The 16,324-nt window shown below is 39.8% G+C and overlaps 1 protein-coding gene across 3 annotated transcripts in view; it reads right to left on the bottom strand.

The window, feature by feature from the left end:
* The window catches only part of TTC39A (tetratricopeptide repeat domain 39A), a 52,481-nt gene that overhangs the window by 21,795 nt on the left and 14,362 nt on the right, over window positions 1–16,324 (bottom strand). For all 3 annotated transcript variants that reach the window (XM_005482248.4, XM_074545810.1, XM_005482247.4), the window contains exons 3-11: window positions 13,312–13,443; window positions 12,574–12,650; window positions 12,006–12,073; window positions 9,608–9,672; window positions 8,146–8,245; window positions 7,253–7,318; window positions 1,122–1,230; window positions 441–508; window positions 252–311 (exon numbers count right to left, since the gene is read on the bottom strand). In XM_005482248.4, the coding sequence (XP_005482305.1) occupies window positions 252–311; window positions 441–508; window positions 1,122–1,230; window positions 7,253–7,318; window positions 8,146–8,245; window positions 9,608–9,672; window positions 12,006–12,073; window positions 12,574–12,650; window positions 13,312–13,443 (745 nt within the window). The remainder of the gene's footprint in view (window positions 1–251; window positions 312–440; window positions 509–1,121; window positions 1,231–7,252; window positions 7,319–8,145; window positions 8,246–9,607; window positions 9,673–12,005; window positions 12,074–12,573; window positions 12,651–13,311; window positions 13,444–16,324) is intronic.

Raw genomic sequence — 16,324 nt, 5'->3', positions numbered from 1 at the left:
AAGACAATGACAAAACTGTGTCATTAATCCTGGTGGACTACATTATCACCAGAAATTGAGAGGGGTTGCAAAATCAGGTGGAGGAACAAGTCAAAATGGTGTACAAAATTCCTGTTTGTAATTCAATAAACTACGAATTACATATAGTCCAAAGCCAGAGGAAGCACTAGCCAAAAAGGAAATAACATTCCTGGAAGAATTTTTCTAAAGCTTTTGAAATTTACTTTCTCAAGAGCAAAATGATTACTTACCGCATCAATATTACCCTTTAGTGTTTCTATCCTCCCTGCAAAAAACAGGAATATGGCTCCCTGTAATAAATAATAATAAAAACACAAGTATTCTATAACAGTTTTCAATCTGGCCATACAATCTAAATCTTTGATTTTTGGCATGAAAACTTTAAATGACCACACCAAATAAATTATGATTCATTTTACCTTTGGATAGCGTGCCAAGTAAGGCTTAAGTAGTTTTTCTGCCTCCTCAACATTTCCTTTTCCTGTCCCTAGAATGTGTAAAAAAGCAAGGGATAAAAATAGTTAGAAAACAAAGCAAAGAAAGAGAACAGGAATGCAAGGTACTGATTTTCCATCCTCAACTGGCCAACATGTTGGTTCCTCTCTCCACTCAGTAAAGCATAAATACAGGTTGGTGCTGCACTAAGGCAGCAGCAGGAAGCCTTGAAAACATTGTGCTTCCTGACTTGAAAACTCAGGCACAAACATTTTGTGGAATGATTTAGCAGGAGATAACACAGAAGTACACATTAGAGGGAAGCTGTCACCTCCCAAAGAAAATCCAATGTCAAGAAAGCAATTATCACTTACAGCCATTATTTTAACCTCCCCAACAATGCACCTGGCTAAAACAGATTACAGTTCTCACAACTTTCTTGGCCATCCCCAGTATCTCCCTTCTCATCTGTTTAAAAAACCTCCATCTTGAAAATTAAAACACACTCTTCACTTATGATTAGTGTAAAATGGCCCACAAATGACCCACATTTAATCTGGTTACAAACAAACAATTCACCAACAAACAGGTGATGGAATCATCTTTTTCCCCTTTGTGTCCCACAAGAACTAATCAAATCCAAGAGTTATTATAAACAATCTTACCTAACACAAAGGTCATGAAAGTATGATAGCAAAGCAACAGCATGGTACACAGCACCGACCTAAAGCTGTATGAAGATGCTCCCTCTTGAAGCTGCAGCAGACCATGTTCCTGTGAAACACAGGGAGGGGGACAAGGTGTTGGGAAAGAACCAGGGCTGTGTTTTGCTGGCTTAACTTCTGCAGGGTCAGCTACAGATTGCTCACTCACTAAATTCCCTAAAAGGCACTGAAAAATTCCTCAAAAGGCACTAATTGATTATACAGTAATTAAAGATAAAAATACACCTATTCATTTATCTAATAGTTTTTCATGGAGTTACTGCTTAGCCTGGAAAACACCTGGTGACAGAGCAGCAACTTGGGATGTATTACATGGTTAACATAAGAAAACGAGAGACAATTTATCACTGTGATCCAAGTGCTGCTAAACAGCATTCCAGAAACAAAACACAGGGTTTTGAAAACAAAAAAAAATACAAAACAAAACCCACACATCACCATTGTACAGTGTATTCTTGTTTGCTGTGGTTCACTGCACAGAAGAGTTAAAGGTATCAAGAAAATGAAATCTGCAATGAACAGAGGAAAATATGTCAGGGCAAAAAGCCATTTTAAAGTATGCCAAGAACAAAAGGAGCTTTGCAATGATGTTGGCCCACTACCACCAGTGGAAAAATATGATGAAAAGAAGAGAATTCCTGTTCCCTTTGGGAAGAACTAAAGCAATCAAGGATAACACTGTGCTCGTAGTCAATGACAGCATGATGGATAACCAGCTTCAGGGATTCAAGCTCCTGAGGCAAGAGCATTTATCAGCCATTCTAGGACTAGTTCCATGATATCAACAGCAAGAATATAAATATGCAAATGTATCAAACAAGAGATCTGCCTGCTTGTAAATATGCACAGTAAGGCATCCACTGTGTGCTGGGACAAAATCTGTTCCAAGTTACTCCATCACTGCCCTGGGAGGTCGCTGGAACACGATGTGTGTGACTACAAGGACACCTTTCCAAACCAGCCACACTATAAATAGGAACCCTGAGGGATTTCTACCAGAGGCACCAGGAAAGGCATCAGGGAGAGCCCTCAGAGCACAATCCCAGCACAGATTTTCACCTTTTGTGTCTCCTTGTTGACTGAGGCGTGTTACACCACCGCGCCTTTACTGCTTACCGTGTAAACACTGAAACCTGTAATCATATTCTCATTTTCCTCAGACATCTATTTTTGCACTTAACTAGTGCAGTTAATTGTTTTTCACATAAATATAGGGGAGGTTGTGATTTTGCTTCTCTTTGTTTTTATTTTGAGAGGTTGTGATTTTGCTTCTCTTTGTTTTCATTTTGAAAGCTCAATGTATTACATTAATTACTGCTACAAGGAAAAACATGACTCATATTTGCAGATCAATTATTAGAACATCTAGTTGGGACAAAAAAATGAAAATACTGACTTGCATGTCACTACAGAAGAAATTAAAAGATAGTAAAATCATTACAGAAAATCAGTGACTTAATGGAAATCAAGTACTTAGCAAAATGAAACCAGCTTCATTTTCTGCTGAGAGGAAAAGTTTGATGGACACAAATAAGTAACAAAATATTATATATTCAGCTTCTTCAAATAGCCCAGATGAAAACCACAGACATTTGTATTTTTAAAAAGTAGCACTTCAAGGCAGAAGTAAAATAAAACATTCTGTGGAACGAATTTTGGCAAAAAAAAATTCCAAAGTATATTTCCAAAGCACATTTTCTTTACAATGAAAATCTTCAGGCTTGATATTTCACTGAGCCTTTACTGGCACTAGACTTTGCAGCATTTGGTATCTGACATATTATATAAAAATATATGTCATCCCTATTCAAATGAATGTGAATAGCACTAAGAATGATTCAAACAGACTTTGTTTGTCATATAAAATAATGCAACTTTTGTCAAGTTGATCTCAATTATGTTTTAGTCTCAAAAGCATATACGAGTGCAGCCAAACACAAAGTTATAATCTGTATGGACAAGCAATGAACCCACACCCATTTTACACAGGACTGCATCCTGGATTGCAGTAACTGGATTAAGAATATTACCCATTCAATAGAAGAGGGCTTCAAATCTGACACCCTTAATTCTAAATTCTTGAACTGAGTAGTTACACAGGCATGAGGAGCTCACTGAGCAAGTTAGTTCACTCTGTGGAATGTCCATAACCCTGCCTAGTCCAGCAGAGGTATTAAAGGCTCTTTACTTTTCACTCTGCCACCTGAATATCCCAAACTTTCAGTATTAAAGTAATAACAACCAGTAGAAGACACAGTCTAAATAAAAGAAATCTAGGAGTTGTTAGTATTTTAATTCTTGCTTGTAGAATACACTGCAGCAAAGCTGCTTCTCAAAAAAACCTCTTGCACACTGCATCTCTCACAATGGGATACCCAGAAAACAGGAATACGAAGGGTGTCTCTGGGAGCCATGTTTTACATCCCACACTCCCCAGCTGGCCTCCTGAGGCTCCCTCTGAGCCTGGCTGGGGCAGGGGTGCTCCTCCAAGGGAGTGTCTGGCACAGCAGCCTGGGTCAGGCACATGAATCACCTTTTCAAGCACCACCCTTTCTCCACAGGGAGCCTGCAGGGATTAACCAACAATCCCCATCAGCCAAGGGAGTGCCAGGAGCTGGGCAATGCAGGGCTCTCTGGGATCAGACTGAGGATCTGGGAACCAAATCACAAGCACTACTTGAGCCTGAGGAGTAACTCTGCAAACACACTGCACTCACTCAGGGACTGGCACCAGGCCCTAAGTACATTATAGTTAATTGCCAGGACACACCTTCTAACCATAAATGACCCATAACTACCTCCACACCTATGTCACAACTCATAGAAGCAATCCCAAAATACCAGGAGTGAGTCTCCAAACAAAGTCCATTACAGGGCATTTGATGACAATATAAAGCAGATGTCAAGGCAGTGAGTGTTCATAATTTTTCCAGAAAGACATTTTTGTAATTTCCCTAATTGACACTAACAAATTTCAGGTTTTTCTTCACACAAAACATAAACTAATCTGAAGGATATAAGGTAGAACACAGAGCAGACATGATGCAGCGTGGTAACTCTCAGCATTCTGTGCAAGTTCCTCGTGACGTCCCACAATCTAACACCCAAGACTGTCACTACATTGTATTATATCATTTCCGTATCTCATTGATTCAATTCTTGTCCCAAGACACCCAATGCTTCATTCAGGACTCCCCATGCGAGCACTGGGGATTCCCACAGCAACTGCAGGATGAACAAGGACAATGCTCAAAATCATTATCAGACAACACTGAGACTGGTTCATATTTATTTCAGCTGTTACTGACTAAAACCCATCGACTTCCCTGAAGCAAAAGTTCTTGGATATTATTTTTAAATAAATATTTTGATTAGAGATCTTGACCATTAAAGCAAAGCAGGGTCATTGTTCATGGCCCATGGCCTGATCACATAGCTGCAGGTTTAGCAAGGAGGATGGATACATTAATAGCTTTTCAAAGAACTGACTGATTAAGCTGATAGGGCATTTGAATGTATCCCACTTAACAATATTATATTTAAGCTTCATTTAAAATTTGAAGAGACTAAAATGCAATTCAAAAGAGATGCTTAGTGAGAAACTGGAATTCAATTTATTAGAAATTGACACATCAAGAATATTCTTCAGCTTTGGGAAAAATGTCCTCCTACATTAAAAAAAAAAAAAATTATAATGTGAAAGAAATTGGTTCTATCTGACAGTTTTCTTGCCTGCTCATGGAGATCATGCTGTCATCCGACCCCCGACAAATTACACTTAACATATGGTAGGCTCACGTCAAACTGCTCTACAGTTTAGCAGCACAGCCTTTGTAATCACCTATAAAATAAGCCCAGGAGTAAATATTAGCCTGAGAGCTGGCAGAGGAGGCAGTGGGGAGGGTTCAGGCTTCCAGGCAGACAGTGCAGGGAGTCTCCTGCTGTCACGTCACAGGTGAGTCACGTCAAACACCGGGTGCAGATGGGACACACGCTCCACCTGCTGCCCAGCCAGGCTGCCGTGCTCCCCAGCACAGGGGCCTCACCCCCCTCTGCCCACGAGGCTCCTCTCTCAAAACTGGGCAAAACTGCACCCAACCTCACTGCCCAAATGTGGGGCTGTGCTACCAAACACAAATAATCCCATGATTTCAGTAATGATGCAAGGGAAAGGAGCTTGAACAGTGCAAAGGGCATAGCTGGCACATCTGGGACTGGAAGGGAACAAACATGGCCTCAGGCTACTTTTTATATTTTCTTGATTTTATCCCACCTACTATTTTGAGATTCCAGACTGCTGTTAAGTTGATCATGATGTCCACAGTGCCTGCAAATGGCTTAGGAAGTGCTGGAGCTTTGGGCATGTCCGCATTTGCTGTTCCCCATGACATGACTCAGAGATAAAGGAGAGTCCCCAGGGGTAAATGTGCTGCCTTTGAGGTAGGTTGGTATCATGGAGGATCACACGATACAAATTTATATCCAGTTTTAATAAACACATCACCCACACCAAAATCAAGCTGTCCTGCAGTGCACTACAGCTCTTCCAGGTAATCTGCAAACAGCTCAAGGCACTAACCATGACTCTGCTGCACAATCTCAGAGTAAGCATTTGAAGGAAAAGACTGCAGCATCAAACACAGGTGTATGAAAATGTCCTGGACAAATGGAGCACAGATTAACAAACTTCCCTTTTCTCTGTCACTGTTTCTTTCACCCTCTAGACTGCCTACTGTCTTATTGGAAACTTTGGAAACTGACCACTAGAAAGGACTGCACATGTAATTGCAATTTTGCTTTTGGCTTTAGGCACCTGACTTACAAATGTTAAATGCATAAAGACTTTTTTAGGGTGTTAAAATAAAATTTTCAACAAATAAATTCATTGTTGATCAATGAACTTTGATCAATGTGTTTAAAATGCTCCTCTGTATGGTGTGCAAACAACAGGGGTTTTGCTCAGATTTATGGTAATCTATGTCATGCTTCAGTGAGTTATTAAGGAACTGTAATAGGAGCTGACTCATCAACACAAATATCAGCCCACTCACAGCCATGCAAGAAATCCCAGGGCCAAATGAAAACTCAACTGCAGGGACAATTTCCATCTGCAGGAGTAAAATGAGCAATTCACCAAAGTATTCTCAGAACTCCGCTGGTACGTGAATTGCCTTTACATTTCTAAGAGAATATTTGCTTTAAATGCTCTCTTGCTGAAACTGACAGGTAGAACTGTTTGATTTTTGCCTTTACTGATGTGAAATAGCTCCTGGTCAGCTCCTGGAAATTTCTAAATTGTAATCCACACTCTGCTCCTTGTTTTTAAATAAATAAATTTTATTTTCGTATATAAGATCCTTCCTATAAACCAGTAAAATGATGATGACACTAATCCACCTGCTATGTAAGGCTTCAGTTCTGATTAAAAAAAGAGACACTTTTCTCCTTAAAACTTGTTTTGTAAATAGAAAGTATTATAAAAGAGTGAGTTTTCTGGTGCTCCCTCACTGAACTTCCTTCCTTAAACATCTTGCTCAACAACCTCAGACTGGTTACTCTACAGGCAAAAAAGCCCTTACTCCCTTAGGCAGGAGAATTTAGGTGCCACACTCAAATTTCCAGTTGCTACTAAAGCAGAAATAAAATTTTGTTTTCCCCTGCCATGCAAGAACCTTGTCAGAAACATTCAGACCCCATAATGACAGTAGTAACTACCAAGGAAGCTATATAAATATATTAAAGGCTAGGAATACACTTTTGGCTACAGATTTCTTAGCACATGCCTACATCAAAAGACCAGTAACTAAAAACCTAAATATGTTGACATCCCTGTATTAGCCATTGCTTTTACCCCATTTCACAACTGTTTCAACACTGAACAATGGTATTACAACCTTTGAAGTGCAACAATTCAGAAAAAAAATCAAGCAAAACTGAGCTGCATGAAAGCAACAGTGCCACAGTGCACATGTGTGATACCAGGGGGTTACAGCTCATGTGAGGGAAAGAGATAAACTCCTGCCTCTGTTTTTTAATTTGAGGGGAACCAATAATATTTAATTCACATTTACCTTATTCCCAGAAAATCCAACAAACTCCAGTAATCTCAGAATCCGTGCAGGAAACATGGACAATGTCTAGAGAGAAAAATGTAAGAGTTATGCAGTAACAGACTTTCTGCCTTTCAGCTACCAATGGCCTCCTACAATTTTTCCAAGCACGAGAAATAATTAATAAAATTACTAAAAACATCTCTATATGACATTTTTCAGGGTAAATGTATACCTTCTGTATTTTACATATAATTTAAACAGAAATATGTTTACACAGCACATGCTTAGTAACTCCAGTACGTGGATGTTTCAGAAATCCTGGGTTCACACCACACAGTCCATATTTGTTCTTTGTACAGTAAATCTGACATTTGAGCATTTGCCAGACTCATGCAAAGCAATGCAAGCAAAAGGAAGCTCCAGGCACTTTCTGCAGCCCATCACCCCTCACATCTCTGGGTCAGTCCCCTCCCAGGAACCATCCTGCACCATTTTCTCATTTGCTTTTTGGCCAGAACACAAACAACAACAGCCAAGAGTGGCTGGAGCAGCACTTCAAAATTCATTCATGTACTCCACCCCTTCCAACTGCCCTGCTAACAGCCTAGATCCTGCTAGTTTTCCAAGTGTCAATAAAGAATAAGTGGAATTCAACAGGCAGAGGCAACTCTGCTCTGCTCAAGGCTTCTCTGGGCCCTCACACCACGTTGTGGGCAGCAATCTCTTTATTTCTGAAGTGTTATTATCTGATGTGCTCAGACCAGACGCTGGGATCCTGCACTGTCAGAGCACACACCTCATTTTAACAACATGATCACTATGATGCCAGTGGAACTTCTCAGGAATTGAAGTTAGGGTCATTTTCAGGAGGTAGCAGGGCAGCAGCTCAGGATGAGAGTGTTGGTACCTACCAGGTTAAATGCTCCAACTCCAAGTTTCACACCTCCCTCAAAATGAAGATGGTTCTCTCCTTTGACATAATGTGGGGACTGTATGAGACTGTCCAACTCCCTGGAAATGCACAAGATTCTGTTACAGTGTCAGTAAATAACACGATTAATTATAATTCAGTAAGAAAGTAACCCCATTACCCTGAAGTACAGAGCAGTTAAAAAAGGCCAAATTGTCCTCTCACTCAAGTGAACATCTACATTTTGCTGGATTTATCATCAAATAATTCCTGCCACATTAAATTTAAAATGTCAGTTAAAAACCATGGAATCCTGGAGAGGAATTCCTGTCAAACAGGAATTCAACAGTCAATATTCAACCACATTTCAGCCTGAAAATGTTTCAAGGATGGCTGTTGGGAGCATCACCAAACTTTGCCACTGCAAAAAGAGATGATGGAGCAGTGCATGAGACTCAAATTTAAATTAGCAAGTTTGACTTGATTTCAGTAATCCCTAGATTAAGTGCATGTTCAAAAGAATATTTTGTTTTATATGAGAAAAGACAACTGTAATAAATATTCTAAAATGGGCAGATGCATCAGAAATTACTTGCTTATTTTTCTAACTTTTATAGGTCTCAGCTTTGTAGTCTCCCTTTATTTTCCATGTAATCCAGCTCAGTTTGAAATTAATTTGCCTCCAGGCTTTCTATAGCTATGTGGTTTTTACACTATTGTTTTAATTTATTTTGTTAATTATTAGGAGAGGAAAAACATTGGAAAAAATGGAAGAATGTATTTGTGTTCAGGCTGTCACCTGCTTTTGACTGGTTGTTGCCACCAGACTCAGCACTATTCCCTGTAAGTGTAATCTTCTGGATCTGCATTTAGAGTCACCTTCAACCCACACAAACATGGACATTGTCATCTCTCTCCCTTCCAATGGCCTTCTGGACAACCTGGACTTGATGCTGTTTTGTGTCTGCTGGACACGAGACATTTTGTGCCCACTCTGGATCAAAATTTATAATTCTAAAATAAATAAAATATTATGCATATTTAACCTTCACTTTTTACTTTGCTTCAGCTACTGGTATTAAATGCTCCAAAAAGCTGCAGCTGGTACTATAAAGAAATGCCATTTCATTATGCCTAAAGCCTATAAGTCCTGCAAATTCTGCTATGCAGACACAATGAACAGTACATCCTTTAGAACAGTTATTTTTTGGACAGAATGTCAAGGATATGGTACTTGAAGCAGAAAAACCTTGGGAGTTAACAGAGCTAGGGCCCACTGTCTCCACAATCCAAATAACCATAATGCTCATGTTCTTTGTTATGCAAAGGAAGAACCTGTAGATGTGAGGCCCATAATAAAGACTCAGTAAACACAACAGTAATGAACTTGTGAATTGGATGATTTCACCAGCAGCACTCTTTACTGCTAGAGTGCACTTAATGAGATCATCCCTCTGACTCACCTGTAGGTTTGGTAACTGTTTCGGACTTTGATGCCTCCTTTTATGAAGCTGACCATATTCTCATCCTGTTGGAATGGAAACACAGCAGCAATATGAATTTGTAAGCATTATAAAGGGCTTTTGTCTTCTGAAGATTAATACACACCTGGAACATAACCAGCATGACACAGACAATACAAGCTTCTAAGACATGCATTTAGGATTTCCTTTCTATATTAAGATACTTTTTGTTCTGTTTAGACACAGGCATTTGATTTTAATGCTTTCTGTGATCAGTTTAGCCCTTGTCACCTTTGAACCATCTGAATTTGCCTTAATGAACACAGGGACTCAGCTAATAGATGTCACCTAAGGTACATTTGTGGCTCTCTCAAAAAAATAGTTTTCTCTCATTTCTACTTGAGTGTAGTCAGGATGTATGTGGTGCTGAGCCAGGAAATGTTCACCAGTACACTGCCTGTCCTCAAGAGTCTGCAGAATACAATTTCATGTCCTAAGAGTGAAGCAGGTCAGTAAAATCATGCAGGATATGCTCTTTCTGGTTTGAATATTCAAATATATACATGAGAGCCATACTACAAAGCCATACATGATAAGCTATAACAAACTGAGAAATGACACCAAAGTATCTGGGGGACCATTAGATAGAGGGTCTTTATTCCATAACCTTTTGGAGGAACTTCTTGCCTCACTTATATAATCTGTCACTCTGATTTGTTTTGATGTCTACTGTTACACTAACTCAGAGTCTACATGTGTTTTAACAGAAGATACCAACACAGAAAATTCATAAGAGGGCACTGTGGGGAAAATAGCATGGATTAGAGGAATTTATGAGATGTACTAAGTACAGTACATTGGGGGGTGCAGCACACCCAGCCATAAAGGTTCAGTTATATTTTCCTTTGAATGGAAAGTGGAACAAGGAAGGAATATGGCTTTAAAATTTTTGCACTTAGAATGACACCAACAACAGGGATAGCCAATGTGAGAATTTTTCAGCCCTTGAAAAATGCTGAGACTACATTTTATGTGTTTTCAAATGGTTTTGGTCATTTTTACTAAGCATCAAAACTAACCCACTTCAGTAGCTGTTGGAACCAAGTGCCTCTGTTTAATTTTTCAAACTGGTTCATGTGTTCATGAAAAATTAAACACAGAAGAGAACAGGAAGCAAAGAGACCTTTGCAAAATGGGACAAGAAATTGGTTTTGTACTCTTAAATCTCATGTCTCTATAAACATTTTCATAAACAGATATCTGTGAAAAATAGTGCTTAAAACCAAGAGACACTGCTTTAAAATGCTCCTTTTCTATAGACATAACAGAGAAGCTCTCCTTAACAGTGGAACTCTGGAAGTTCCTTCCATAGTTTTAGATCTCACTCAAACTGGCTACTACTCATCCCAAAGGAAAATGGAAACAGCTACACCTTGGTCATTTCAAAGTCCATCAGCAGCACTCCAGAAACTACTAGAAGCTCCCCTGATTATGGGTGTTGCTATGAAGCAATAGTTTCTAGCAGAGGGACTTAGCAGATGGCTGAAAAAGGTTACATGGTTCATAAACTGTAAGCAATATAAATCAGAGCCCACCTGGCAACTCCCAAACACTATAAAAGCACCACCTGCATTCCATTTCCTATCAGCACCCTTGAGCCAAGAAGCAGCAGCCTTTTTCTGACTGTGGCTTTTATTATCCCCTTGGTAGATGAAGAGGCCCACTTTCATACACCAAGTACAGCCAAATCAAGGAAAAAAAAAATAAATCAGTATTTCAAGTGTGACTAACAATTAAAATTGCATGCTGGAGCCCTAGCAAGTACTGCTAATGGTGCTCCATCAAACCAATCAAGCTTCATTAGGACAGACAGATAAAGCCCAAAGAAGAGGGAGAGCTCCCCTTTGTTAAAGACAGACAGCACTGTTAAGGAGAAAGCACGTGTGGAGCCTAACAGCTATGCAGAACATAATTGCTGCTCAAGAACAAACCAGTGAGAGCAGTCTTGGCAAAGGAAATACCAGCCAGACTCAAACAAAAGTCTTGCTTGCATTCCAGCACAACTTCAATGACCATCTCACCTTTTACTTTTTTAAAATCTGATATCCCAACACATCATTTAAAAATTGCTGCTTGCTGCAGTTACATTTCACACATCCAAAAGGGAGTGGGGAAAGGTGTCATAGGGCACTCAGCACTATAGGTCTTGAGATAAGTATTTTTTAGTAATCATGAGGGAAAACTAAACATTCTAATATCCACCAAATAGCCCACATAAAATCCAGACTTGATCCAGCTGAAAGATCCATTAGGTCAAACTGTAGTCTTCTATCAGTCCATTTAGGAAAATAAACCTGCATGATATTTTTCCCCCCAAGAGCCATGCAGGAATCCATACCTGGAGGAATGTGAGTGCTGCTCTCTGAAGTAAACATTCAGCATAACAAATTTCTGCATGGATTTCCTCTAACATCACACAGAGAGAAGAAAACCAATCAATCAGTCAGAAAGTAATTAAAAACCACTTAGCCCATTAATGTAGGAATAAGATCACAGAGCTCAAACTGAGAAAAATATTTTCCAAATTTGCTGGAGTGTTTCAGTTCTAGACTACTGATGTAACTCCAAACAGAAATGACACACAGCTACAGAAACTTCACAGAAATTTTTCTGGTGGTTTCCATAAATTCCTGGATCTAGAACCTTTACAGGCATTTCAATACTTATTTCTAGATATTTCCTTACCCAGCAATTTTGGGGAGTGCTGAGTCAGAAAGCAACAAGACCAGTGATTTTGTATTGGTTACACAGCAATGGCCAAAACACTGACACTTGGTCTAGCAAATCCAGATCAGTGATTTTGTCAGTGAATTCACAATTTGCAAGCACATACTGAGTCAACAATTCTACAGGATTCAAGCTGCATAAATCAAAAAGGAAAACATCACCCACGTGAAAGATGTTACCTTCAGTGAAGTGTTCAAGGCTTTGCCTGTGCACAAGGTTGTTGATAGAATCAGCTACAGTAGATTTCTTCCTAAATCTGCAAAAAGTCAGTTTGGTCATTCTGAAGAAGGAGAATCAAGAACAGAGAACCATATCTTTCAGCCAGCCACCCCCACAGTCTCTAATGTGCCTCCAATGCTCAGCAGCCCCCTGTTATCTCACCACACACACAAACTTCAGCACAGTCCACAGAGAACTTGGCCAACGTGGGCCTCTGGGATCTGTCTCTTCCCCTTCATGCACAGAAATCTGTCTTGATGAAGGAGAGGGATAAGGGGGTGTTTTGATTTATTTTTTGTGTCTATGGGTGAATGTGGGTGCAAAAGTGGGAGCACGGTTGACTCAGACAGACAACTGCAGTACAAGCATCACCCATGGGAACGTTCTGCAGTGTTTGAACACTGTAAACAACTTCCAGACACTGCAGAACCAGGACTACAGGTAGGACAAATCCTAATTGACAAGAAAAATCAGATATTGTGGTAAACTGGAGTTTTCAATACTAGACTGCAGAACACCCTCATTTATGAGCTGTGATCCTCCTCTGAGCAGGAGGCAGGATTAGATGGCCTCCTGATGCCCTTCCAACCTCAGTTTTCCTGTGATTTCTGTGAGATTACATTTCCTTTTGTATCCAGCAGTCTTTCAAAACTTTCCCAAGAAGGAAGTATTTACTGACAGAATTGCTCCAGTCTTACCTTTGACAGGTGGCTTGAGCTTCCTTCATTGTGTTCCCTGCATTCAGTATGTCCTGAGGATCAAATGTCATCATAGCTTGCATCTCCAGTATGGTGGCATAGGTCAGGGCATGATACATACTGTCTTTAGTTCTGCAAGAAAACACAAGGTGCAAAGCACAGCTGATTTGTTTGTATTATTGCTTTTAAAAAGCAAATACTCAATAGTAGAAATGCATTAGCCTCATGGGAACAAGGTCTATATGAATTAGAAATCAAACACAAAGAACATGCAAAATAATCAAGAAACAGTAATAGATTGAGATTTGTACAAGAAATCATGTCTACAGTTCTCCATTATCTGCTAAAATGTATCAATTCTGAGCTGAGGGTAGGTATTTAACAAATACAAAGCACAGGAATTAACCACATGGCTCACCATTCAGAAACAATAGAATCATGGTGGGGTTTATTTTGGTAGAGGTTTTTTATTATCTAATGAATGCTACAACATATGACACAAATCCAGCTGATATTCTTCTAAATTTGGGACAGTTACTCAGTACAGGCTCAAGGAGATAAGTAACACAATACTTTAACCATGGCCAAAATAGAATCTCCTTGAAACAGATCTTTTCACCAGAAGCATTAAATTCTGTATCAAAAAGTACAGCCTTTTTTTTTCCTCTCCCCTTTGCCAAACCTCCACTTCAATCTGTTCAACTTAAATATTATTCTCTAGGGTTTCAGACAGTGCCACGTTGGCAGAAAGTAAAAAACTTTGGCACCAGCGCAAGGAAAACAATTAATTCCTATGTGCAGCCATTGCTGGCACCTTTCCTCTGACAGGAAAGAGGGTTTATATATTGCACACATTTAGAGCATTCACCTGTGTCTGGTGTAATTCTCTGCAAGTGAATCAAAATATCTTCAGGCACAAAGGTCTAATAAGGATGACTTGAGAAATATGTTGAAGGGCGAGCTCAGATAAATTCCTGACACAGAAACCCTCTGTGGACCTTGCTAATCCACCCTGACAAATAGCACAACTTAAGACAAATATTGTTAAGGAGCAAGAATTGCTATTTCTATTGTTTACACTCTGGAACAGATCAGATAGCTCTGTGTGGCAGGGAATATTCAAAAATACTTGCAGTCAAACAAGGATATCCTTTCAAAATCTCCACCCTCAGCACACCTGCTCTCAATGTGTTTACTTCAGGTGCTTCTTCATTTTCTTTTTTTTCAAGCAGAAAGCTGTGTGCCAACAATGTGCTCTTGACAAAGACAGGGCTGCATGAGGAGGAGTGTCGCTGCCAGCAGGATGAGAGAGGAGCTCCTTCCCTCTGCACAACACTGGTGAGGCCCCACCTGGAGTGCTGTGCCCAGCTCTGGGCTCCTCAGGCATGGACACACTCGGGAGCGGGGTGGGGAAGGTGATTAAGGGACTGGAACATCTTTCCTGTGAGGAAAAGCCAGGAGAGCTGGGAGTGTTCTGGAGAAGAGAAAGCTCAGGGGGCTCCTGTAATATCTAGAAATACCTGAGGGGAGGAAGCAAAGAGGACAGAGCCAGGCCCTTTTCACTGGTGCCCAGGGACAGGATCAGGGGCAATGGGCACAACATGAAGCACAGGAGGCTCTGGCTGAACATCAGGAAACTCCTTATTTTACCATCAGGGTGACCATGCAGTGGCACACACCATCCAGAAAATGGAGACATTCAAAATGGACCTGCTTGAGTACATGACTTTTTGAGGTGCCTTCCAACCTCATCTCCTCTTATTCTGTCGGGTTTTTTAAGGAGAAAAGCCAGACTTTAAAGACAGTTCAACTGATGTAATTACTCACCCCAGAAATACACTTGCCTCCCTAAGTTTTGGTATCTGGACTGGACTGAAAGAAAATTTAACAGATAATTTCAGATAATCAATAATCTAATAGTTCACTGTGGTGACTTGGGCCTAGTGCTTCCCAGCCCTCACAGTGATGACAAAGGGCTGATTTTTCCAACACACAGGGCACAGAGCAGGCTGCCTGCACTGAAGGAATTTGCAGTGCACATCTATAAACTTCACTGCAGCCTGTGCTCTGTGGCTGTCCTTAATTCCTACTTGCCCTCACCATCTAAACCAATCTAGCAGAAAAGCTGTTTTGGGAAATATCCTGGTGCCATAAGTGCTATGAGACCCAGACTGTGCCACCATCCATCTCATTTGCAAGCTAAGAAGAACAGATAGATAATGGAGAAATTACTTTAAAATCCAGTGGAGTTAGGACAGCTCTTTCTTGGCCTTGTAAATCATGATTCTTTCAGCAGACTGATAATGTAAAGTAGAAAAAAATGAACACATTAAAATGCCAGCCTGATGAAGTGTTTCTGTTCATTAGATTATTCATCAGACTCACTGGGCACAGAAAAACACACTTCATCTTGTATTTACTAAACAAAAACCCTTCCAGAGGCTCAAATTCAAAGCACAGAGAAGTGACTGAAATACCACCCTTTCAAAATTACAAAAATTTGCTTTCTAAAGCAAAGCAGATAAACATTAAATTCACTGCACTAAAAGGAAAATTGGTACTTTTCACATACATGTGGTAAAGAGGGATTTCCCTCTCCAGTAATTTGTTTCTGAAACAAAACCACCCCTTCCCTAATAAATGGTATCATCTATTTTACTTCTAATATTTAAAGGAGATAATAATTAATGTCTATCATTAGCAAACTGGTATTTAGCAACATTCAAATTTGTCCTTTTTATTTCAGGGGTGGGGATGCTGGCAAAAATGCAATTTATCTATGCTATTTCTATTAACCATTCAATTAAAGTTGCCAGCTACATCCTGGAGTATTCCCAGCAGTTTTAAGGCCTGGGTTTCATATGGATGGATACAGAATGAAACTTGTTATCTTTTCACTTTTCTTCTTTTGATTCCTCAGCAGTAATTTCCTCAGGACTTTGTTGGAGTTAACAAGCCTGTATTACATGAATGCAACTAATATTGTGATTAATGACTTATCCCAGTAATTGGT

Source organism: Zonotrichia albicollis, chromosome 8 (genome assembly GCF_047830755.1).
Source record: "Zonotrichia albicollis isolate bZonAlb1 chromosome 8, bZonAlb1.hap1, whole genome shotgun sequence".
NCBI classification, from domain to species: Eukaryota; Metazoa; Chordata; class Aves; order Passeriformes; family Passerellidae; genus Zonotrichia; species Zonotrichia albicollis.
This window is presented reverse-complemented; position numbering and strand designations above follow the sequence as displayed.